This window comes from Tiliqua scincoides, chromosome 1 (genome assembly GCF_035046505.1).
Source record: "Tiliqua scincoides isolate rTilSci1 chromosome 1, rTilSci1.hap2, whole genome shotgun sequence".
NCBI lineage: Eukaryota > Metazoa > Chordata > Lepidosauria > Squamata > Scincidae > Tiliqua > Tiliqua scincoides.
Genome location: NC_089821.1, coordinates 152,287,743 through 152,312,852, shown reverse-complemented (window position 1 = coordinate 152,312,852; position 25,110 = coordinate 152,287,743). Strand labels below are relative to the sequence as shown.

Genomic DNA, 25,110 nt, shown 5'->3' with positions numbered 1-25,110 from the left:
TCTTCCTGTTTATGGGTTCAGTTCAAATTCTGGCCATTACCTTTAGAGCGCTAAACAGTTGGGACCTATTTACACAAAAGACTGCCTCCTTCTGTTTCTACCCCTTATTGAGATCTTCAAGAGGGACTGTACTCAGCTTGTCATTACTTGCTGACCCTCTACTGACGTTCACACCGGTCAAGGCTTTTTTCATCGGTAGTCTCCAGGCTCTGGAACTGCTTCATGCAGAAGGTTCAGATTGGTCCTTTCCTGTATATATTAGGCCTGTGATGTATTATTACTTGAGTTGGATCTTGCCTGATACAATTTTGATTTTCTTTTTATTATGTTGTTAGCCACCTTGGAGACTTTTTACAAAAGGCAGAATACAAATTATAAAAATAAATAAATACAGTCTAATGCATATTGGCAGCGGCTTACCTCATCTTCGACCCAAGGCAATGATTTGCGGCGTCACCCCCAATTACTTCCAGCTTGCAGACTGTAGCTCGTTGTGGCCATTTCTTCTCCGCTCTGAGTTCTACGGTGGCCTGGCCACTGCAAAACTCAGAAGCAGCAGCCACTCTGACCTGTGGTTCCCAAGCTGGAAATAATTGCCACCGCAGGCCAAGTCGCGTTGTGTCTGAAGGGCTAAAGACTCAGCTAGCCAGACTCAGCCTGAAGTTCTGATTACTTCTGGTTTGCAAGCTGCAGCTCAGAGCAGCCACTTCTTTGCTCCGAGTTCTACAGCAGTTACGCTGAGCTAGACCAAGTCGCTTCTTTGTATTCTCACATAGCTCACGAGAACAGAAAGCAGCACAGCTGAAGGAGGTCAGGCAATCTTCAGCCCTTCCAAGCCTTACCCTACTCAGCCCAAGGCACTCTCTTTAATATTGTTCTGCAGCTCCAACAGCGAAGCTCAGTGAGCAGACCACTTCCCACCCCCTACTTGCTACACTAGTGATGAGCTTGAGCAGAAGACACAGGAGAAATGCACTCACATCTTTTTTTAACTCCCCACTCCACTTTCTTTATTCTCATGTCCCTCCTTAATAACCATATTGTTATATACTTAAACATGGTCAAAGCAGCCTTGTGCTAGTTTCTGGATTTGTACTTAGTTTTCCCTTTATGTATATTTTGAGGAGTCTAAGGTAATGTTGTCCACATTTGAGATTTAAGATGGGCTCCTTTATATCCAAGTCTCCTTTCAGGTTGTAGATGACAGTGAGTCACCACCAAAACCAGGAAGGAGAATGATGCAGGCTGTGTCTTCAACAGGTTTAGTTAAAAAAAAAAAAAAAAAAGACCAATATAGCTAAGCAAGTGAATTGTGACATGAAAATGCTTCAGGTAAATAGATGACCTGGATTTTTAACCTTTCCTCTCTTTTGTGTTTCATATATTCCTTTCAGAAAAACAATTGACTGCTAGCAATTGCTTAGGAATATTAGCCATGGCTGAAGCAATGCAGTGCAGTGAGCTGTACAACATGGCGAAGGCCTATGCCTTGCAGATTTTTCCAGAGGTGGCAAATCAAGAAGAGATTCTTAATATCTCAAAGGACGACTTCATTTCCTACATGTCCAATGACAGTCTGAACACAAAAACAGAAGAGCTGGTGTATGAAACGGTGATAAAGTGGATTAAAAAAGATGCTGCAATCAGAACTCGGGTAAGGGGGGAAAAATCCTCTTAGATGCTTGGTCTTTTTTCCACTTCAGTAAATAGCGCTTTAAAATGAAATGCTGTTCTGTGCCATTTTTAATCTAAACCACCTTCCCCTAAATACAAAAGCAAAAAGGATGTAAAGTAGAAAAAAGAAAATCCAGGCTATGCAGAAATTTTCTATAACTTTACCATCTGATCTCCGTGCCTTCTTCGAATTTAAAAGTCTGCATTTGTTCCATGTATCTTGCTAAAAAATAGGTTGGTCAAAGATAGCTCTTGAAGGATTCTGTGATTAGGTGCCATTTGTGCCTTCAAAAATTGGGATATGGTGTTAGGAATAGCAAAATCTTCAGTGAAGCTCCAGAGCAGCGGTTTTCAACCTTTTACATCTCACTGCACACCAAGAAGGTGCTAAAATTGACAAGGCACGCAATTGGTTTTTGGACAATTGACACCACACTGCAACCCAGGAGCTCACATCCCCCAGTGGCCGTACTAATATTGTGACTCTCCCCCAAACTCCTGCAGCACACCCGCAGACCATTCATGGTACACCGGTGGCACACAGTGGTTGGAAATTGCTGCTCTCGACTCTAACATGGCTGCTTTATAGATTTGGCATACTGAAGGTAGCTACACTATGTCTGTTCCGGCTGTACAGATGCCAGTAAATATTTATTGGGGTAGCTTCTCTGGACAGTTACTGTGCTGTGCAGTTGACCTTAACTGCGATAAGGGATTCCGATAAGGGTTATAAATACTACCTGGTTTTGAGAGCAGCAGTAGTAAAATGTTGTCCTTGGGCTAAAAGAATTACAACAGTAGCACGTAAATTTGCCAGTTGCTCGAGCTGATTAAGATTTGTAGTGAGCTAACTTCACACGCTATCGACCCAAGGCATAAGAATTGACTTGGTGATCAAGCAACCTCCGCATTTGTTTGGGATGCTGCTCCTGCAGTTCTTGGTACGACTCCCAAATGAAAGGCATGAAATTATACTCTCTTAAATTGTTCAGCATTTGAAAGGGAAATGTTTGGACATCTATTTTTCATGTTTCCTGAGTGCACAGTGCAATGACAGTGTGACTGAATTTTTCTGATTCAGCCCAGGCTATCAGAGTTGCCTATAAGAATGGCTGCAACAGCCATTTCCCCAAGGATACTAGTAAATGTTTAACTTTTAATTATAATCTACAGTGTTTGTTAATTTCCATTGAGAATTTGTGAACCACCCAGACGGACACCATTTATAAGTGAGTTTTAGAATTAGGTTTGAATTTAGTACATACAAGAAGTCTGTACACAGTGTGTCACATCAGTTCTGGACTGATTACAGATTACTGTTCAGTTGGGGAACATGCATGCTAGATGTGTAGTTTTGGTGAGGACAGTGGAAAGCAATGTTGTATGTGAAGAGCAAGTGTGTTGTAGTGACTAAGATTTCAATTCTATACACCCTTACTAGGGAGTATGTCCCGTTGTGAGGCTTCACAGTGAGGCTTGCTTCTGAGTAGACATGTGTAGGACTGTTATAAGAGATGGGCAGCCAAATCCTACACTCCCAGGGCTTCAGTGGCACCAAAAATGGCTGCCGCTGTATCCTGCAAGGTGACTTTTGTCCCCTTCCCCCTGATAAGCTGAGTAGCCCCGCAATGGGGTACTCAATTCTACGTTGACCCAAGGGTTAGTGTAGAATTCGAGCCTCTGTGTCGGGCCAGCGGCCTGAAACAGAGGTTCAAGATCTGATGGAGCGAAGCTCCAGTGGTCCCGCCTCCCTTCCACCCTGCTCTCTCCCCTCAGCAAGCATCCTCCCCACCTCCCCCCATCCTGGAACACCTCCTCCCCACCTCTCCCACACCCCTGCATACCTCTCCCCTGCCTGGCGGTCTGCACGACCGCCAAGCAGCAGAGCTTCATTGCTCTCCCGGTGCTAGCTCAGTGCTGGGCTAGCACTGGCACTAGGGCTCACAAACGTGCCTTATGGCACATTTTCAACAGTGCGCGCCGATGGTGAGCCAGTGCACACTGTATAGGATTGGGCCCTGAGGTACAAATCAGGTCTCCATCAGTTTGAACCTCACCTTTGCCAGGAACTCCTTGTGAGACCTTAGGCTAGCCATGTCTCTTCTGTCTCAGCTCCCAGCTGCTATGTGGAGAGATTGATACTTGCCTTTCAGGGCTGTTGTAACATATTATAATAATAATACAGGTATTTCTATACCGCCTTTCTTGGTCCTCAGATTTCTCCTTAGACTTTATTCAAGGCGGTTTACATGGGCAGGCAATTTAAACCCCAGTAGGGATTTTTAGAATTTGAAAGAAGGTTTCTATCTTTCAAGAAACATTCAGGTGTTTCTTTCTTGATCTGGTCGCACATTCTGGCCTCCATCATCCCACGCTCAGAGCAGATGGAATAGCTCGACTCAGCTTGTCAGCTACTTCAAGGTCGCACGGTGCCGGTGGCCTCGAACTGGCGACCTTTGGATGATATCTTCAGGCAAATGGAGGCTCAACCCTCTAGACCAGACCTCCTGCCCATTATCTGCCCATTACATGATCTCGATGTAATCAGGTGAAACACTTGGAAAGTGCTATACAAATACCTTTTGTTGTTGTTGTTGTTGTTGTTAAGATCATGGTGGAAGGGAAATGTGGTTGATTAGTTGGAATGAGTTAGGGGGTGGAAAATTTTAGAGCTAGAAATTTCACATTATCAGAACACTTATTCCTGTACTTTTGAAACTTTATAGTTCCTTAACAATTTTGTCTGTACTGGTGCAGATGGCTGATTGAATATTGACCCTGTGCAATGAACAGAATTAATGCAGGGGGATTCTTTTTGTCTCCACCCTGAATTAGGGAATCTGTTTCATGGAATAATATTGATGTCTCTTCTAAAAAACAAAGTGAGAGTTAACGTAAGGACAACTGCTAATTATAATTTAATTCCCAAAGGCTTATTTTTGTGAAAGTTGCTTTTGCCCCACTTATGTGAGGTCGCCCTAGGACATCAAAGCATCACTTCATCTTATAGTGTCATCTCCCAATGAGTCATTGCTCTGAGGGAGATTGGTAATTTCGGGTTATATATCGGCATGAGTCATGAGTATACAAAATGTAAATATTCTGAGCAATACTCTCAAACAAGAAGAATGAGATGAGAAACTGAATTTGTAGGGAAAGTACCTTAGCAGAATCTATATGCACTTGAGAAGTCTAGGATGACCACTCATGGAGCAGTTTGAGAGTGAGTACTCTGATGTGCTGAAGCATATGCCTAGCAACCAAATCAACCAGTGGGCCAGGTTGGGGAACTGCTACCACCTCAAGTGTTAATCCGCCACTCCCAGAATTGCCCCTTAGTAGTATTCATGGAGGGCTGTGTAGGCAGTTACACCAAGCCACTTGGCTTGATGCTGGCTGAGTTCAATAAACTTTAATCTGAAGGGGGGGGGAAGCAAGGAAGAACCATGTGCAGTTACTGGACACATTCGGTGGCCTCCCAGTGCTTGCTTGATTGTTCCTGTGGTTTTTCCCCCTTGCTTCCACCTCCAATTTCCTATTCCATTTTCTTTTTGTGTAATGACTTACTGAAACTAAACAGCACAGTGTTGGCCTGAAAATTATAATGGCCCCTGATCTAATAGCTGTGAGCTGACTGGGTTTGTCAATGTCCAGAGGAACTATATTTCGAAGCCCCCTGATGCCCAGAATACTTATGTTTTCATAAACCAGGTTTAGCTGAAACCTTTTAATCCTGCCATTTCAGACCTGGTGATGACCCAGGCAAAAAAAGGAGGATTTTAATCCCTGATAATAAGACATAAGGATAAGCCTTTAACTTCATTATATTTATTAGATATTTCTTAGAGCCGCTGATGGGCATCTGCAAGGTGACTCAGCCATTCTGTGCTGGTCCTCCTTTTGGTTTCTGTTTTCAGGTCTGCATGCAGATTCACAAGCAAGTGTTTTAGAATTGGTGCCATATCTGTTGCCAAAACAAGTTTTCCAAAAATAGAACCCTGTGCTGAGTAGCTGTTTTTTTCTTTTAGATCATGATTCCTCCCCCCCCCCGCCCCGCAGCACACATTCATGCACAATCTAATCCACAGTTCCATCAACAAAGTGAAAGGACATGTCTTTCATGCCCCATTGGAAGCCCATGTCATGTGGGAGGGGCTCAACAATGCACCTCCTTTCTGTAGCAGCATTACCTTCACTTGGGGAGCTGTGGAAATGCTGATGTGTCAAGGAGTCACATCATAGTTCATCCCACTTTTGATGCATCAAGGAGCACATGACACACTTAAGCCATTTTTGCCCAACATAGCATATAAGCAACAGTGTCCAAATGTGTGCACCTGCAGGCCAGACAAAAATTTGTTTAAGAGACTTCTATTGAATTTAATGGACTACATACATACTGGTGAAAGTTTACTCAGATTTCATGAGACATCCCGTATGGAAGACATGGCCCTTTCTGATTATGATCCTTTTGGTAGCACAAAGAATTCTTGTAGAATAAACCTTTTATGCGCAGGAGTAATTTTAGGTTGCAGCCCATTGCGCAGGCTGTGTTATATTTTCAAGACTGCCAGTTTCCTCCTGCTGTGGTGATTTTATAAATTTAAATGTTAAGAAGTGGCTTTTGCTTATCTTCCCTTTGTCGCTGCTACTGTAACCATTTTCATGTTGGCTGTTTTTCAGTATAGCTTCTCATTCTCCTGCTTCTGATGTGCTTGCTTAAGTTTACAATAGCATCTTTGTTTTGCCCATGTGTTTGGTTTCATATATTTTTGTTTCTTCTTTTTTTAAAAAAATTTGGGGCTTTTAATTTTTGTGCTTCTGCAAAAAGGAGTGTTGTGCCATTAAACTGATGTTAAAAATATGGGGAGCTGTTTGCTTTCATGTGCTGCAGATAAATCACTTTTCAAGGGTGACTGCCCTAACTTTTCCCCCCTTCACTTCTCTGTATCCTGCTGGCTTATAATAGGCTTCCTAGTCACACAGATGCTTATTTTTGAAACATAGAAGATGTTCCTTTTCAGACTGCTTCCCTGAGAACCATGCCTTTAAAATTTCATAATGGCATCTTTACATTTGGGAACTTGGGAAGAGATTACTCCAGGGGTGTATATAAAGTCAAGCAACAGGCTTGAACATGTTTGCTAAAAAATGTATCTGTGAATATATGAGTGACACTTCCTTGTGGGTAGAAAAGATGATACAGTGTCTGACATCGAAATTTGCCAGACAACTCTGGACGCTCTCTTTGAACTCTGAATTCAGTACCCCTCAAAAGAATCTCAGTCTCTTGCAGAAGAATGACACCTGCCATTCTTGTATTGTATTGGCAACCTTCAGTCTCGAAAGACTATGGTATCGCGCTCTGAAAGGTGGTTCTGGAACAGTGTCTAGTGTGGCTGAAAAGGCCAATCCGGGAGTGACAATCCCTTCCACACCAGGAGCAAGTGCAGTCTGTCCCTGGTCTGTCTCCCTGGCTATGGGCCTTCCTTCTTTGCCTCTTAGCCTCAGACTGTTGGCAAAGTGTCTCTTCAAACTGGGAAAGGCCATGCTGCACAGCCTGCCTCCAAGCGGGCCGCTCAGAGGCCAGGGTTTCCCACTTGTTGAGGTCCATCCCTAAGGCCTTCAGATCCCTCTTGCAGATGTCCTTGTATCGCAGCTGTGGTCTACCTGTAGGGCGCTTTCCTTGCACGAGTTCTCCATAGAGGTGATCCTTTGGGTCATTCTGCCAATTCTGCCAATGGTCACCTGCCATTCTGGCCTATCATGAAAAGGAATCTTCAACATTTTTTGGTTATATAGAAATTATAGAGCATAGTTTTGTTGCATGCTTGGCATTTATTGCCTTCACTGCATTTTTATTGGTTGTTTATAAATTAATGTATAAAGTTCCTGCAGTTCATGGGAGTGTGGGTGGTGGATCAGATTTGAAATGGAAGCTGTGAAACATGTTGGATGGTTGTTGGGGTTTCTGCCTTTCTTGGACATAGCCAGCATCCTCACTAATTACTGGGTAAAAAACTCAGGTGAGCAATATTATGATTCCTGCCTATAGCACTGTTTCACACAGCACTGTGTTTTCCAAGAGCATATCCACAGCTTTATAGGAGGTGTTGCTTTACACTCTGGGGGCACTTTGTTTAAGTTATCTACCTGTGTTAAAGGTCTTGATCTACCTGTGTTAAAGAATGCCATGTAGCAGTTGGCTGCCTGTGGCATGCTGTTTGTATTCAGCAGCTTACCATGCTAACTGGTAAGCATCATCAACCATTTGCAGTGGTGAAGAGAATAATCATCTGAGTGTTTTACTCTGCCATTTTCCAGACAGTGTTCTGGAGAACCCTGGTGTACCTTGACAGAAGGTCAGTAGTGACGGACAAACAGCGTGTCCACCACTGCCAGTAGACTCCAAATGTGTACACCTGCAGGAAAGTATTGGGTGTGTTTTGGGTGCACCTGAGGCATTGGTGAAGCCCAGCAAGTCTGGCCACTTTTCAGCATGATCTTGAATTACAGTATCTGCAAAAGATTGGAATTCTGTAGCATATATAGGGAGGTTTTCAGCAGAAGTGTTGATATGGGATGTAGATTTCTATTGAAAGTAGACATTCTCATGAATGATACTCACATGGAGATAGCCAACCCATGTGAGCCGTGATGTGTGCACTAACCCACAAACAGTAGCCCGTATTGGCTCATTTTTGTTCATGGGTTTTATATTTGACCCGTGTCTTGAAGGTCCTATTTGTGAGAATTGCATTGGACTATTTTAAGAGGGACCTAAAGTGTTGTATAACACTCCAGCTGAGACTTGCCTGGAAAAGCAACTTGCCTGGGTTCTTTGCAAAGGTCATCAATCTGCTTGTAGAAGAATAAATAAGTACTCAATATTTATTAAGCTAATGCTTTGTAAATAACTTTATCCCAGAGTCCCAGAACTGAATTCTAACTGTAAATGGCAACACTTCTGGAATTTTCTGAGCACTCCTGATAATGCAGTTTTATTTTTATTTATCTATTTTTTTAAACCCTGAAAATAAAGGAAGCAGTCAGCCCCAGATGCTCAGTTCCTGGCTAGTGAGGCAGTGTTCATGTGGCAGCAAAAACAGACAATTGACTAGAGGCATTTCTTTTGATTGTTTGACAAGCAGTAGAAGGCCTGTAGCTGCCTGGAACTTCTAGAAGAACTGAATTTGCTGTTTCTCTCTTCTTCTTTTTGGAAATGTAAATCCTGATAATTATTCCCTTGACAAGCTCATTGTAATAGCGGAGAGACTGGGAGCACAATCCTATGCATGTCTGCTCAGAAGTAAGTACCATTGTGTCCAAAGGGGCTTTACTCCCAGGAAAGGGTGTATAGGATTGCAGCCTGAGTGTACATAAATGGATTGTGCAATAAGGTGTCATGATGTGGAAAGCAGAATGCACTCATTGTGTTGATATACTGTGGAGTGAACTGATATCATCATGTTTTGAGATCACAAATGGGAGGAGCTAGTTTATCTCAAGGCAGAACTATATTCTTCAAGAACAAGGGCCTACAGTCCAAAATGGCAGCCCTATGTGCTGTTCTTCCCTCCCCTATCATAATGACTGGTTCTTGCCATGTTTTGCTGGTATCATCGCAATGTATGCACCACCACCCCTCACAATATTGACTGCTGCTAATGGGAGTGTTGAAACCCATGTCACAGTGTCATCTGGATAAAGGGAAAAAAAGAAGTGAGATGTTACTGGGGAGGGGGAACTCAATATGGGGCTCCTGTTTGGTGTGACAGTCCCATGTTCTTTGTACTATATGCATGGACATTTGTACCAGCTTAGCTTTGATTTATGAGAGGGACATCTTTTACTACTTAATTTGATACATATGGTAGAACTACGCTTTCAAATTTTGATCTGGCCACAATGTGATCCTTAATATTATGCTAACTTATCCTGCTAGTCCCTTCTGAAAATGTTTGTTGTTTCCTAAACTAAGAAATAATCAGCTCTTATTTATTTTTCTGCAAAGATATTTTATTATGTATACCCTTTTATTAGGTATGGGCATATCTAATATTCAAATATGGAGGTTTCTTCTGTGGAAAGGCTCAGCTGGAGTCCTTATCTCTTTGGGGGGGAAAGAAAGGATTTTGGCTTGTGGTTAGATACTGTCATCCTGAAATGGAAACAGGTTTCTTTCAAACTGTTTTGGAAAGTGCACAAGATTTACAGACTTCTTGATACAGAGAGAGCAAATGTCTCAGTAAGGCTTTAGTACAAGCTCTAATATAGGGGTCTCCAAACCTTTTGGCCAAAGGGCCGCATCACCAAACAGGATATAGTGGAGATGGAAAAGGTGCAAAAGAGAGCAACAGAAATGATTACTGGGCTGAGGCACCTTCCCTATGAGGAAAGGCTACAGCATTTGGGCCTCTTCAGTCTAGAAAAGAGGTGCCTGAGGGGGGACATGATTGAGACATACAAAATCATGCAGGGGATGGATAGAGTGGATAGAGAGACGCTCTTTTCCCTCTCACATAACACCAGAACCAGGGGACATCCACGAAAGCTGAGTGTTGGGAGAGTTAGGACAGACAGAAGAAAATATTTCTTTACACAGCATGTAATTAATTTGTGAAACTCTTTGCCACAAGAAGTACAGTAGTTGTGGCATCTTGCCTGGATGCCTTTAAGAGGGGATTGGACAGATTTCTGGAGGAGAAGTTCATTACGGGTTACAAGTCATAGTAGGTATGTACAAGCTCTTGGTTTTAGAGGCAAGCTGCCTCTGATTGCCAGATGCAGGGGAGGGCACCAGGACGCAGGTTGTGGCTGTTGTCTTGTGTGCTCCCTGGGGCATTTGGTGGGCCACTGTGAGATACAGGAAGCTGGACTAGATGGGCCTTTGGCCTGATCCAGCAGGCTCTTCTTATGTTCTTATCAAATATCTGGCACAGTGTCAAGGGCTGGAAAAACAATTTTAAATATAAAATTAAAGTACATTAGAGATGGTACTTGGAGAAATCCTGGAAATTTGAGCCCATTCATTCATCTAAGTTCCAACACACACCACACAAATAAGGCACACCCCATTAAAAAGACCCCCTTAAAAGACCCCCATTGCCCCACCCCATAAACACAGCTCCGGTTATGGCTGATCAAATGTGCCAGAGGCTGGCCACGGGCCAGATAGAGGCTCACCAAGGGTCACATCTGGCCCCCAGGCCTGGGTTTGGAGATCCCTGCTCTAATACAAGGCTGCAGTACTAGAATCACCCCTTCAAGCTTCTGTGCACATGCTCAATAGTATTGGTGTTCTATTTTTCAGTACTGTGCAAATTTAAAATGTCCAGTTATAAAATGAAATGGTTTGCCCATCAAAATATTAATGAACCTTCTATAAAACTCTTTAACTCCAAGAAAGCTCTGTTTAAATAGTAGCTTGATGGCACCTGTGGGCATAAGGTTTGAGGAGAAAGTGGAAGCAATTCATTAAATAGCCAAGTAATTGATTATCAGCACAATCCTATGCTGGTCTCTGCTGGTGGGACATACATGTGTGCTGTCGCAAATGTGCCATAAGGCATGTTGCAGCATCACAGCATGATGCCAGCAGAAAGACCAGCACTGGCATGCTGGACCAGTTGGAGACCTGTGCCCACCGGAGCAGTTAAGGTCTCTGAGGATGGCTGAAGGGAGGGCAGGACAGAGGCAGGAGGGGGTTAATGGGGCAAGGGAGGGCAGGGAGAGGTGGATCAGTCTCAGGAGGGCGCAGGAATAGCGGCAGAGGCTTCTGCTGTATTCTGTCCCCTTTAAAAGACCTGATTTCCCCACATGGGGTTGCTTGGATTTCTGCCAGCTGTTTTGCTGGTTCAAGCCACTTACTCCAGGCAAGGGAATGAATGTTCCCTTACTCTGAGGTGTTCATGAGCAGCCTCCTTTCCTGGATAGTATACAGAGGCCATTTCTGTAGGGCAGAGGATGGGATTGGATTGCCCATTAGGGCTTGATAAATTTAGGTCACCATGGTGACTCAAAATTCAGAGGCTGAGGAGCAGCCCTTGCTGTAAAGTGTGATGGTTTCTCAGCTGCTAGAGTGGTTACAGCCCTTTGTCACTGGGTTGGGGGATGGAGGTAGGTGCAGGAGGACCTGTTGTTGGAACCAGGTCAGAAAAGGTACTTAGTTATGGAGGAAGTCTCTCTCACTGATTCTGGGAGGGGAGCTCTCTCACAGACTCTATAGGTCTTCTAGGCATGTGTATGTGGTTCTGTCGCCCCCAAACCAGTCTGGAAAGGAGACGGGGGAGATCTTGTTTTGCAAAACATTACTCTGAAATAAGCCTACTGAGTTCATTGTGACTTACTCCCAGGTCAGTGTGTATCGCATTATGGCCTTAGTGTCCTGGGTTTTAACTTTTGAGGAAAAAAGAAACTTCTTTATTTACTTTTTTGATCAAAGCCTTAAGATCTTTTTGCTGTTGCGTTGACATTTTTCCAGTTCTCCTACCACCACAGGGGTTGGAAATGAGCCTTTTAATGCTTATTTATGTGAAAAATCTAATTTATATCATTCACTGGTGGCACGTGAGGTATTTTTAGCTGGCATTAAAACATAAAACACTGAAAGCTGAAAAATTCATCTGGTTCCTAGATCCAAAGCAAGTCTGTCAAGTTTGTTGTGGATTAAAAGAAATAAAGAGCTGATTTGAAAAGGGTTGTGAGGACTGAACTTGGCAAAACCACAGGTAAAAGCGGAAGAAAATCGACTTGCTTGTGTTTTGAAAAGGGCAGTATAATGTAAGGCAAAACACTTACAGGAACAACCCATCCACACACTCACTCAACCCGTTTTTGCCTGGCCCACAGGTGTACACATTTGGTCCCTGTTGCATATATGCAACGTTAGGCAGAAATGGCTTAAAGAGGCCTCAAGTAATCAGTTTTATGTTGTCATTCCATGTTGGTTAGTATCGCCGTGTTATGAAGGTGCACTTCCTGACCTTTTGCCTCTCCCTGCTGCTTACAATCATGAAGTCATCAGAATTTCCAATAACAGTAGCATCCCACCTTTTGTGAAGCCATGATTCCTCCATTGCCCTATTCAGTGTGCACACCAGGGTGTGGGGACACCAGGTCCACAGAAAAAAAGCGGGGGAGCACATGCACAGTCAAAGTGGAGGCCACGGCTCTTTTCTGTGGACTATGGTAGGGTAGTTCAGCCTCACCTGCTGTCCCAACACCTCGTGTCCCTGGTGCACACAATGCACCCTCCCCCCCTCCACTTGGCTTTTTGAAAAAGGTCAATTATACTCCTGTTTCAGAATGGCACTCATAGATGTTAAATAAAAATGAAAAGGAATAGTGGTTGAATAGGAAGAGTCTGGAAAGACTTGCTGAATCTAGCACTACCAAAATACCACAACAGGAAATGCTGTCATTATGCTGGCTTTTCACAGATAGTAGCAATACAGCTGTCAAGAAAATAGTGTTAATAAACCAATCCCTTGGGAATCAAGAAACCATCATGGTTTCCTGGGTTTAAGAACAAAATGTCTGAAAATATTTCTAGGGACTTGCAAAAACAAATCAGCCTGCTTTCCCAAAGAGCCCCACATAAAGAACACTTAAGCATGTCCTGAACTTTCTCAGAGTCTCCATGCCTGGTTATCTTTCTTTTAGTGTTAAGCTCTTGTAAGATATCCTTACAAGTTTCTGCTACTTCTTGACCAAAAAAAAAAAAAAAGGCAAATTATTTAACTCTTGTATTGTCTAGTCAAAAATAGCTCTGCATAGACCAAATGTATGTGGATAGAGACAGGATGGGGTTATGTTTGCTGTACCCACACATCCCTCATGCATAAGCTCAGGTTGATACTCTCCATTTTCCCGGGCTGCGTATTCACAATAAGGATTGTGTATATAGCATCTGTGTATGTTGGAGTGTATGCATATAGACTATAGTGCAGGTGGGACCTCCAAGGCAGGTGTCGTTAGGGACTGGGGCTGATGTTCCCACTCTTCTTGTCAGTCTACATTTGTACAGAAAGATCATTTGCACAGAGTTAGGCTGCAATCCTATACACACTTACTGAGAACTCAATGGGACTTACTTCTGAGTAGACATGGATAGGATTGTGCTGTCAGAATTTTTATTTTATTTTACAAACATCTGCTAGTGTTTCTTACTTGGTTTCTTGCTTGTCTTCTAGTATTCAAGTTAATTAAATCATGGATACCTTCTGTCCTAGCAGGGTTTTAGAATAATGCTACTCTTTGTGTGCCTGACATGTCATTAGCTTGGCTTGCTATTATAAACAGCTATTAAGTCCTGTCTAAGCCTTTTCCAATCCTCAGCAGCGTTATTTGATAAATTCAGTAAGTGAGGAGCCTTTTCCTTTGTTCATAGTCCTTATACTTGTTTTCATTTCTTCTTCTTTGTCTTTCATCTCTATTTGGTATATTTCTGACATATGTTCCATTACTGGAGGGCCATTTTATTTAAATTCAGCGATACATGAACAACATCACATATAAGTACCTTTTATATTTAGATTTAGACTCCAAAACTGCCATATGTAATTCTGCACAGTTCTAAAATCTTTCCCTTTCGATAGTGGGGCCTTTTAAACATTGCCCCAGCTATATGTTATTTTATTGTTTAAATGAGCCAGCCATGTGGGTGGGGATCTGAATCTGGGGAGTCATATGGATCTGGCTTGACCAGTTCGTGTAAATGCTACCCCAGCCACATGGGAGTTGCTCATGGAAAAATAGCTTCTGCTCAGCTAGGCTAAAACAGCAACTGTTACCCTGCACATGCCCGATCTCATCTGATCTCAGAAGCTAAGCAGCGTCAGGCCTGGTTAGTACTTGGATGGGAGACTGTCTGGGAATACCGGGTGCTGTCAGCTTATACTGTAGTCTTTCGAGACTGAAGGTTGCCAACCAGCTAGGCTAACATATTAAAGTGCCTCACTGTCATTGTTATGAAGAATCTATGGAATTTTTTTAAGAACTGCTGTGATTGTTCTTTACTACAGCTGTTTGCAAATAGGTCTTTAGGTTTAGTGCCGCCAAAGCACAACCAAATCTCATAAAAGTTAGTGCAGCACACTAATTTTATGGTGGCTGCATCAAAAGTCCTTGGGTGCATTTCATATTTTAGTAGTGGGGTAGTTGTAGCTGCTGCTCTAGGAATGCTTAAAATGTGCTTCACCAGCTCCAAAAAAAAATGACTTAAAAGAATTGGTACTTTACTAGTGCCACAGTCATAAATAATGCTAGAGTAATATGAAAAATCATTTGGGATAAGGAAATTCCCCTGTCAATATCAGCAGTTTACCAACCTGTCTACCAGCTGTAAAGCCAAGAGCAGTAAATTGTCAATAAAAATAAGTTGCATTATGTGTCCACGAGGGATCATTTGGGAGTAGAGGAGATAGTTGATGGTAAAAGAGATTCAGAATATTTCTGGTTGTAACAAAACTGAAATTGTGGAGGCAGCGCTGAAGAAACCTTGATGATGTAACTCATGGGGAATGTTAAATTCACAAATAATGCATGTAGTCAGAATATGCAGACTGTCTCAGAATATCAGTTTGTAATATAGAAAGCCCTAGCTTGTGAGAATCCAAGAGAATTCAAGCAGTATAGTCACATGCAAAACCTGTTTGCATGGATATTTTGGCTTACCTATATGTCCACACAACTGTTTGCATCTCTGGGCAGATCCAAATCATTGTTGCTCAGGCATCCTTTAAACGTGAAAGAAAGAAAGATGCACAAAAAATTACGGATATTGGAAACAAAAGACTGCAATCTAGAAAACCCGTTTATGGCTAGGTACAGCTCTCCTTGTTACCACCCACCCCCACTGCAGAGGATGATTATTACAAATATTTTTATAACACTCTTCAGCCCCCCCCCCATCACAAAATAGTTCATGTGGCAAAATAAAAATATGCACCCCTGTCACACGGGGGCTCGCACTCTTACAAAAGACAGAATAGAGTCATCAGCAAATACCACAAAAAGAGATGCTATGCTGGGGTGAATAAGGGACGGTTCCCCCTCATCTTCCCTATGAAAGCAGCAGGGTTGAGAGTTTGCAGCCCAATCATTCCTGACTCCCCATGCAGTGATACCAACATGGTTTCTGCTGAATCCCTCAGGGGAGTTTTGGCATATGTAGGCCTCCTGAGGGCAAAGAAACATTTGTTCCCTTCCCCCAGGTAAGCCCTTGGTACCTCATGGATCAACTGGGACCTGTGCCAGTGATATCACTGGTGCAAGTTTGTGTGGACCCATGAAGGCGGATCTGGTCCAGGAAGGGGATTTGGATTCAGCGGATGCCATTGCCACAAAACCTGCCCCTTCCAGGACCCAATCAGCCCTCCTCCCCATTCCCTCCTCCTCTCATCCCGTTCCACAACGCCCTCCCCAAACCCTCCTGCCTTTGCACAGGCTTATCTGCAGCAGCAGACATTTCTAGTCTGTCAATGCACAAACCCAGCTGCCAGTGGTGTTGCTAGGGGGTGCGGGCCGCACCATGTGATGCACACGGAGCAGGGTGACAACACTACTGGCCAAAATAGTTAAAATCACAGTTTTTAGGTGTAATTCCATCATGTTATATATCATTTATTGCATAATTTCATGCAGAATGCAATGAAACAAACTGCATTGAAATATCTGTATTCTATCAAAAGTTATAGTGAAAAACCAGTGGGGATGGGGCAATAATGCCCTGCCCACTACCCAGGGCGTTGCCATGCTCACTGTATGGGAGGAGGTCCATCATGGGGGTGACGCGGTGGCCTCCCAGACTGGGTGATGCAAACCCTAGTGATATCACTGATTTAAAAAATACAAAAACTTTTCCTATCAAGTTAGCACATATTAATATGCTGCTATGGTCACAGCCAGAGAACAGACTCCCTTTATATAAATATAATATTTAGTCAGCTGTGCTGCCATTAAGATGTCATGTTACAACTTTATTTGAGCAAGATATGGTAGCTGGCCCCAAGATTTATCTGCATAAGTCCATTCTGTTATGTCACCTTAAGCCTAGGCAAGGCTAACATGACTTGATGCCAACTATTCATCTGACGAATGGTGTTATAAAGTTTCATGCTATCATCCCTGTGAATTTTGTAGTTCATGTGAGACTCTTCTCCATTTTGAAAAATCACTCTGGAGGGCAATAAATCGTAAATAAAATTGAGCATGCACATACAAATGGAGAGCACATTCTTTATTTAAACTGGTTTTGATGCATACTAGTAGAGAAGGCTTATGTGAAATATATGATATCTGAAGACAGTTCAAAAGGAGTTGATTACCCTAGTCACCAACTGGCATCAGAGCTGGGTTAAAAATAGAGGATATCTTGGTGGCTAATCTCTGCACCCATCATTCAATCCGTATTCCTCCCCCCCCCCCGCCCCCGGACAATTAATTCCTGCATCTCCAGCCTGAAAAGAAGGTTCTAAGAGAAGCTATCCTAGTAGCTTTGAATATTTTGTTGCAGAGCAGTACCGTTCATCATGCAAACCAGGCCAAGGGGCAGCTCCTTACTTCCCATGCCAAACCTAATTTCTATGTATAGCATTGTTAAACCTTTCCCGTAACAAACATGTCAAATGTAGAATGCCATATCTCTGAGTCTTTGCAGTTGAGTGTGAGGCACAATAGAAACTGTAGTCAGCAGGAGCATGTCTCCTACTTGTCAAGCAAGTGTGACCCTAAAGCTTTTATAGGGATCGAGAAGTATCTCCGGTCCTATTCTGGTCTGTCTGGTCAAGGGCTTCCTTGGCTGGTGGGACTGGGTCCCCCACAAGTACCAGAGATGGTTGATAGCACACAGACTGACTCCCTGCTTCCGCATATCACCAGTTCAAGACTTCCTGTGAGCTTGAATAAACACTGGTGTAGATGCCACAGTTGGACTGTTGAAACTCTCTTAGCTTTTTACATTTTTTTTATAATGGTCTAGGATCAGTGTTTCTCAAAGCATGTTCCTAGGAGCCCTGGGGCTCCCTGAGACCCCTTCAGTCACCATAAGCGGCCACCATTTGCCCTTCACCTGTTTAATGCTGGCACTCTGGGGCTCCCTGAAATCTCACACATGTGCCAACAGGACTTCTAAAGACTCCTTTTAGGGAATGTAAAGGACTCTGGTGACCGAAAGGTTTGAGAACTGCTGGGGTCTGCAATTATTTTTTTTTCCACTGCTGTATCATCATTGGCCTCCTTGAATACACAGGCTTGCTTGGAATTACTAAATGCCATATCAGTTTACACTGAAATTGCTGTTTAAGATTTTTTGTTTTAATTATCTTCAAATAATTCGGATAGATTTTGAATTTCAGTTTGAATACCTAAGCAGAGAAGTGTGTAGTATATTTCTCTTCTTTATCTCTGTGCTGAATTTTGCATATCCAAGCATAGTTTAATTTTTCTAAGCTGCCTCCTAGTATTATGCATTATCCAGTGATCACAGAGGACTGAGAACTCCTATAAATTTTAATGCAGTTCAGTTCTACGTGTTTATTCCTAGTAAATATTTATTTAATCCATCACTACAAAAGATCATTTTGTATGAAGTAATAGTAACTATAGAAAGAGAGATTATATTTAAGATAATGGGGAAATGTTATTTTGACCTTGTGGGCATTCCTGCCAAAAGTGTCAGAAAACTAAGTAGCTTCCCAATATATCATAAAAACTGAAGGAAATTTGATGGTGTGAAAAGTAAAGATGATGCTGACATCCATTTGCTGGGTGCCCTAGCCAAAGCCCATCACTGGGTGCCCCCATGGCAGCCCCACCTGCCTCCTAATGGCAGATGGAGGCTACCTTTACCACAGGTACTAAGAGTCCAGGGGTTGGCCTGGCTGGGTGGTCCCTCAAATGGACCTGCGCTCTGAGCCAGAGCCTGACTCCTGACATCACCTCAGAGTAAAGACTTCCTTTTTATTAAACCTGAATGGAAGCAGAAATAAGTGCTTTTTGATAGGGGTAAGTTAAAGAGCAGGAAGTTTTGATATGTGACAGTGAAGCGAGGCTTGGAATTAGACACATAAGAACAGTAATACCTGTCTGGGAAGCACAGGCAAGGTCACAAAGAAGGCTAGTAAACAGACCAGGTGGGAATCCAAAATGTTCTCAATCTAATTCTGATAAAAGGGGATAAGGAAGTCTACAGCGTGACTGCTTCTGCCCTCAGGCCAAAGTCTGCCTAAGCCTGGTAGGTCAAAAATGCACAATGAGCCATCTGACTAGTCACTCTGGTTCCATGTTAGACCTTCCATGTCTAGGAGTAGAGTATTCCAGCCTCTTCTGCTATTGTTAATGGGGCACTTGGGAGTAGGCCTTCATGAATCTGTTTTAGAAAGTTAGGGTTGGTGGCCTGGGACATTAACACAAGATAAAAATCTCATCTCCCAGCTGATGGGTAAAGGCAGCAGTTACAGATTCATGTCTCCCCTTTTTCATGCCATTCTCCTCCTGCTATAATTTTCAGCAGCCAAACTAAGGCCCTACAATATCTGCGTCTGCTGTTTACTTGTTCTGTATGGTTACTTGTTACTTGTAGTAAGCCCAGTGCTTCCCAAGCTGTGGATCCCTGCAGGATCCAATTGTTGATGGGTCATGAAAGTGACAAGCTGAGGGCAGACAAGGAAATGTTTTGAGCCCCATGGAAAGTAAAAATGAGCAGGTGAATGTGCCTCAGTCTACTTGGAAGGGCAGGCCGAGAGGAACGCAATAGTCCTGATCCAATGAACACAGCCTCCAAAAAAACACCCAAGAAGGATGTCTCCTCCTCCAAGCTGTCAAGGAAAATGTATTAAGTCCCATAGAAAGCAAAACTGAGTCGCTTAAGTGCATTTACTCATGATTAGTCAACAGTGCCTCGGCTCCTATCGAAGACAGGTGAAGGGCAACACAAGGCCACCAGGATGGTCATAGTCTGAATGTGGAGCTCAACAAATGCTCCAGAAGATGGTGGTGGTGTTGTCCCCCCACCATAGTAAAAAGGATAAAAACAGAGGCTTGAACAGCAGGTAAAGTGAAACTTCTTTTTTTCTTTTTTGGTCTTGTAAAGCTAGGTGGATGCCAATAGAGTGTCATTTTATAAACTGGGTCTCAGTGCTAAAAAGTTTGGCAACAAGGTTGAAGCCGATTATTAGCCCAACTCCTTGTATATCTATATCTCTTACTTATTTTTCTCCTTCTTCCATTGTGCTTTAAAAAGATTCAGCAGGTTAGATAGCCGGAATCTGGATTGGAATGTGGCATTTCCAAATTTTATAAAAAGCAATCTCATTCTTACCAAGCTGGTTGACACTGATCTTATGATAGCTTCTAACATTTTAGAAGCATAGCATCACCCAGATATGGTGTGGAGACTGTAACAAGTGAGCACATCGTTATGACACCGAAGGCAATAGACTCCCCAAGGCTTTATGTTGGATGAGTTCTGAGATTAATACCAAGCTCGTATGTGCTCATGCTTGCAGACATGTACATAGACACTTGGGAAGGTTCCAAACAGTTTCGTTTGTTTGATCCCGCAATTCCATGACATGGTGTATGGTTTAAAAAATACCACCACATAAATAGGAAGCAAAAAAATCTCTTTTTTTCTTCCTTGAGTACAGCTAAATTGATTTCATAAATCAGTACTGGCCTTTCTTTAATACTGCCTATCATCATATATTGCAGTATCATGCTTCATGTTATATCTTGGGTTTCAGCCAGTATACTGACTTTGCAAAGTATTGTTATGCTAGAGATTGAGAAAATTAACTCCTTGCCACTTACGTTGAGGGTTATAGTGAGTGAAGCAGTGCTGGACTTTAATTTTGGGGGACCTGTTGTCAAATCTACTCAGCCATAGACTCTCTAGGTGGCCTTGGGAAAGTTTTCCATTTCTTATGTAAATATAGGAATAGTGTCCACATACCTCAAGTTTTTGTGAAGAATAATGTAAAGTACACACTGAAGGAACAGTAGCACAGCGCTTCCCAAAGTGTGGGTCTCAATCCACTGGTGGGTCGTGAGCCCAAGCAGAGTGAGTCACGATCTGGGCCCTGCTGTCCACCCTGGCACTAGTTTGGCTCCAAATAGGAGCCATTCCAGAGATCCCATTACTTACCGGAGCACTCAGGGGCTCACCCAACAAGCCTCTAAGGTCCTCAAAATGACCCCTGAAAAGCCTCTGCAAACCACGTCTGGTTTTCAGAAGCCACTTCCAGTTTTCAGAAGCAAACCAGAAGTAGCTTACCGAGGCTTCTGAAGGCTATTCTGAGGCCTGCAGAGGCCTTTTTGTGGGTCGCCAGCCCAGGAGAGGCCTTCAGCATCTCAATCCACCGTAGAGGATGAGGTGGGTCCTGACACTGCAAAGTTTAGGAACTCCTGGTCTAGAAAACAGCTATTCCTGTTGAAGTCATATGGATTTAAGTATGCTGAACTATATGCTGAACTGTAGGCTAAAGTGCCACTAATAATTATTGTCAATAATATTTATTTATAAAGTATCATTTTGTCCCTTACTTAAAGCGAGTAAACAAGATCTTGGATACTATGAGTCCAACCATCTGAATTTGGATGACTGCATTGCTTTAAATGGAACCACACAAATTTAATGGAACCACACAAATTTAATAGTTGTTAAAGCTGTATTTGTCAGTCTTCATAAAATGTGTATGGCTTACTTCCTTGAGCAGTGTCCTATTTGAACAAGAATGCTAATTTTTCAGAGGTCTGAAGCATAGTTCCCTTATAATCCAAAATTGACTTCCAGCACTAGCCTGAATTATTTGCATCTTGAAGTACCCAGTCTACACTTTTATAGAAATAATGAAATCCATATTGAGTTTAGTAGCTGCAGTCTCTTTTTGTGGTATAAAAATACACTCCCATATTGGAGTTTACCAAGATGAGGTTTGGGCCTCCTTGGAAATTCAGCCTTGTAAATTCTACAAAATTCCCTTTAGGCAAATTGTCCTGTGTTAATAATAGTTAATAAAAAATGAAAAGAGTAATAGAAATTACATTAAAATAAATGGCAATGGTAAAGAATAAAAGAAAAGGAAGGGAAAGTGGCAGCAGATGGTAAGAAGTCTGAAATGCTAAACAGTGATTACTTCAGGCTTCAGTAAAAAAAGAATAATGCTAACAAGATATTTAATACAATTGTAGCTAACAAAGTTTAAAAGCACACGCAAGTCAGAATTGGAAAGAAATAAGCTATGGAATGCCTTGATCACTTGTATGTACTTAAATCAGCAAAGCCAAATGAAATTCACCCACAAGTACATTGCTTAAAAGAGCTGGCGCAAAAAACAATTTGGTTTACAAAAACCTCTTTCCTCTTCCAGAGGCAGTGGGATTATATACTTTTATAAGAGAGAGTGATTACGCATAGTGTAATGCCATCAGTGATCAGGTAGAGTTGGGACCTGCTTGCATGAGGGCAAGAGGGTATCAATAAGAATGGTGACCATCAAACAGTTGCACTATTACGCTGATGAGCCAGAGCAGCCCATTTTTATTTATATTTATTTATACAGGTATTTATATACCGCCTTTCTTGGTCGTCAGATTTCTCCTCAGACTTTAATCCAAGGCGGTTTACATAGGCAGGCTGTTCTAAACCCCTGTAGGGATTTTTACAATTGAATAGTTCTAGTCTTTCATAGAACTCCTCCAGCTAGATTCCTAGAACTCTTCCAGCTGGATTCCTTCCTGGCCTGGCCTCTCTCTGGCCCTTTGCCTCCCACGCTCTACTTGACGGCAACTCCTCTCTGCCACCAAGGGTCAGCAGAGTCTATTTCATTTCTATTTCTATTTCACCTAGGGTCTATTTCATTGGTAGTTTTTACAGTGAGACAATCTCCTACAAAGAGTGGGAAACAGAATGACATTCTCTTAGTAATCTGGTCAAGAAAAGGTGGGTGAGCTCTTGCCTTATTACTGCAGCTGTTGTTCCCCAGTTTATCTGAGGCATCCAGGAGGCCAGTACTGCTGTCTTGTTCGTTTACTACAGGAAAAGATGCAGAACTTCAATTATGCAGGCTTTGCTCAGTGTTTATTGAAGAAGGGCTTTGTTCGATCTGGCTGACAGCAGTTATAATAAGGCTATTATTAAGAGGCCATTCCTGGATCCATACCAATGAGGGACTTATTGGCCTTGATCCAGTCTTCCATTTCTAACCAGCATAGAAATATCCAGTCTTCCATTTCTAATAAGCATAGGCTTATTCTGTCTGCTAAGCATTTAATACTTAGTACAGCAATTTTCAACATTTTTCTCCTCATGGCACACTAACTTCTATGGCCTTCTCTATGGTCTTCACCTTTTTTTGATGTCACTTCCAGGAGACTCTTCCAGGTTTTGTGGCTCTCTTTCTAGGGCAACTGTTTGTAATAATGAATTACCTGTCCCTCTTCCTCTGCCAGTTTCTTAGAGTCTGAAGTTGATGATGGTTGGGTGTGTGTGAATATGTTGAAATATAGCCCAGGCAAGACAGTTAGTTACTCATGGTGGCTAGTCCTAGAAGTGGTGGATGGCATCAACATGATCAGGTTGTGCGTCCGTTCTTTTTCTTTGTGACAAGTGATGTAGACTTGCATCTCATAGCCTGAGTCCCAAAGCAATCAATGGTCAAACAGAGAATTGTTTCAAGATGCTCAGGCCACTAGTTTCCAAGTTCACTCCTCTGTTAGCCCTCTCTAGTAGACCCTGATTCTTACTAAAATGGGCATAGATGGGAAAAAGTTACCCAAGTTAGGTTGTGAAACCAAGTTAAAAAAAATAAAGTTCACTTTCCCTGCATGCCTCTCCTCCTCTGATTTGTCACTTCGCACAGCCCCAACCACTTCTTCCAGTGGCTCCCGCTTCCAGCCAATCAAAAGAGAGCAAGAGGAAAGCCAGAATGCACCTGAATAAGTCTGAGGAGATGGGTGGAGAGAGAGGATGCCACACTAGTAAAATCCAGGGAAATTTATATATATTAATCAGTGGCTGGTTCAGATTCCGCTTCTTGTCTTCCTGCCTCTCTTGGTATGGGACTTGACAACCTCTGGAATTTCTCATCCACAGGAGGTTCTGGAACCAACCAACCAACCCCTCTCACTGATAATAATGGCCCACTGTATTCATTTCATTTGGATTTTATAAGTTGGAGTGTTGTTTCAACAAACAATTTGCTGCTAAAGGCTGAGAAGTAACCTTTGGAAATGCATTGGCCCATTACTCAGTAAGAGTAACTCAGCCCTTACTCAGCCCATTGTGTTCAGTAAGACTTTAAAAAAACAGCCAGCTATATTCTTTCTGCCTGCCATCACACCAGTAGGCATCTTCATGCAGCTTATGTGATCAACGTTGAAACTCTGAAGCCCAGGTCTCCCTGAATTGGAAGAGAATTCTAAATTATTCTTGAATATATTTGACTGAGGGTGGTGACAGATCATAACAACATAGCTGCAGAATGCTTCCTTCAAATATGTCTACATTCTTAATCATTATCTAATAAACTAGAATGCTGCATGTTAAGAATGTTATATAAAAATTTGCTCCCCTTGCACATCTTCCCTCTTCTTTGCTGTCTCCATTGAAGTCAGTTTAGTTAAGGAAGGACTCATGAATGACAATGAATGCTCCCAGCTGCCTAAAGATCTTGGATGCTCACTTGGCTGCTTTCAGCTATTAAAGCGTACTTCAGTTTCCAGTGTAAAAAAAAATGCATTGTCCTAGCAATATCCTTGGCTATTTGTAATCGCCTTTTATGTGTGTACAAATCTCCTCTGTCTACCTCACCTCTGTCTGCCAGCACATCCTCCAAATGTAGTGCTGTTTGCTCTGAGGCAGTCTGTGATATTTAGGACAATGAGCAGTTACAAAAATAAATCATTGCATGAATTCTTCATTTTATAACTTGCAATTTTCTCTCTGTTTTTTGCTTTCTGTTGATCCTTGACTGATGATGAATGTCCCCAGCCATTTAAACGTCCTTTGCACTATAAAGTTTGTTTTATACTGAAAGATGGAGATACGCCATCTGCATTTGATTATTAACTTCTGGAGTCTGACTTCCAGCAAAACCTGAAAGAACATATTTGTTTTGCCAATGAACAAATCCCATGGCTTTATTGAAACCAATACTATTATTCAGCATTCGCCTTAGATATTCTATAAACAAACTTTTTTGACATTTTAAAATGCTACTAGAATAGCTGCTGGTCTGAAACCGTAAATTTCAAGGTTAACTGAGGAAATAGGAAAGATTACAGCACGTCTCCTATTTGTCAGGTGTTGCATTCAGCATAAATTCACTATCTGTTTTTAGCTCGAAATATTTGTGTACTGCAAGAGTGGCTATATGTTCTGAAGGTTTTTTTGCAGGGCTTTAACCTTATGAGACTTGAAACTACCTTGAAAAG

At 42.3% G+C, this 25,110-nt stretch overlaps 1 protein-coding gene across 1 annotated transcript in view; it reads left to right on the top strand.

Annotated features, from left to right (window-relative positions):
* The window catches only part of KLHL29 (kelch like family member 29), a 298,936-nt gene that overhangs the window by 228,966 nt on the left and 44,860 nt on the right, over positions 1 to 25,110 (top strand). The window contains exon 6 of the mRNA XM_066639833.1: positions 1,395 to 1,654. Coding sequence (XP_066495930.1) covers positions 1,395 to 1,654 — 260 coding nt within the window. The remainder of the gene's footprint in view (positions 1 to 1,394; positions 1,655 to 25,110) is intronic.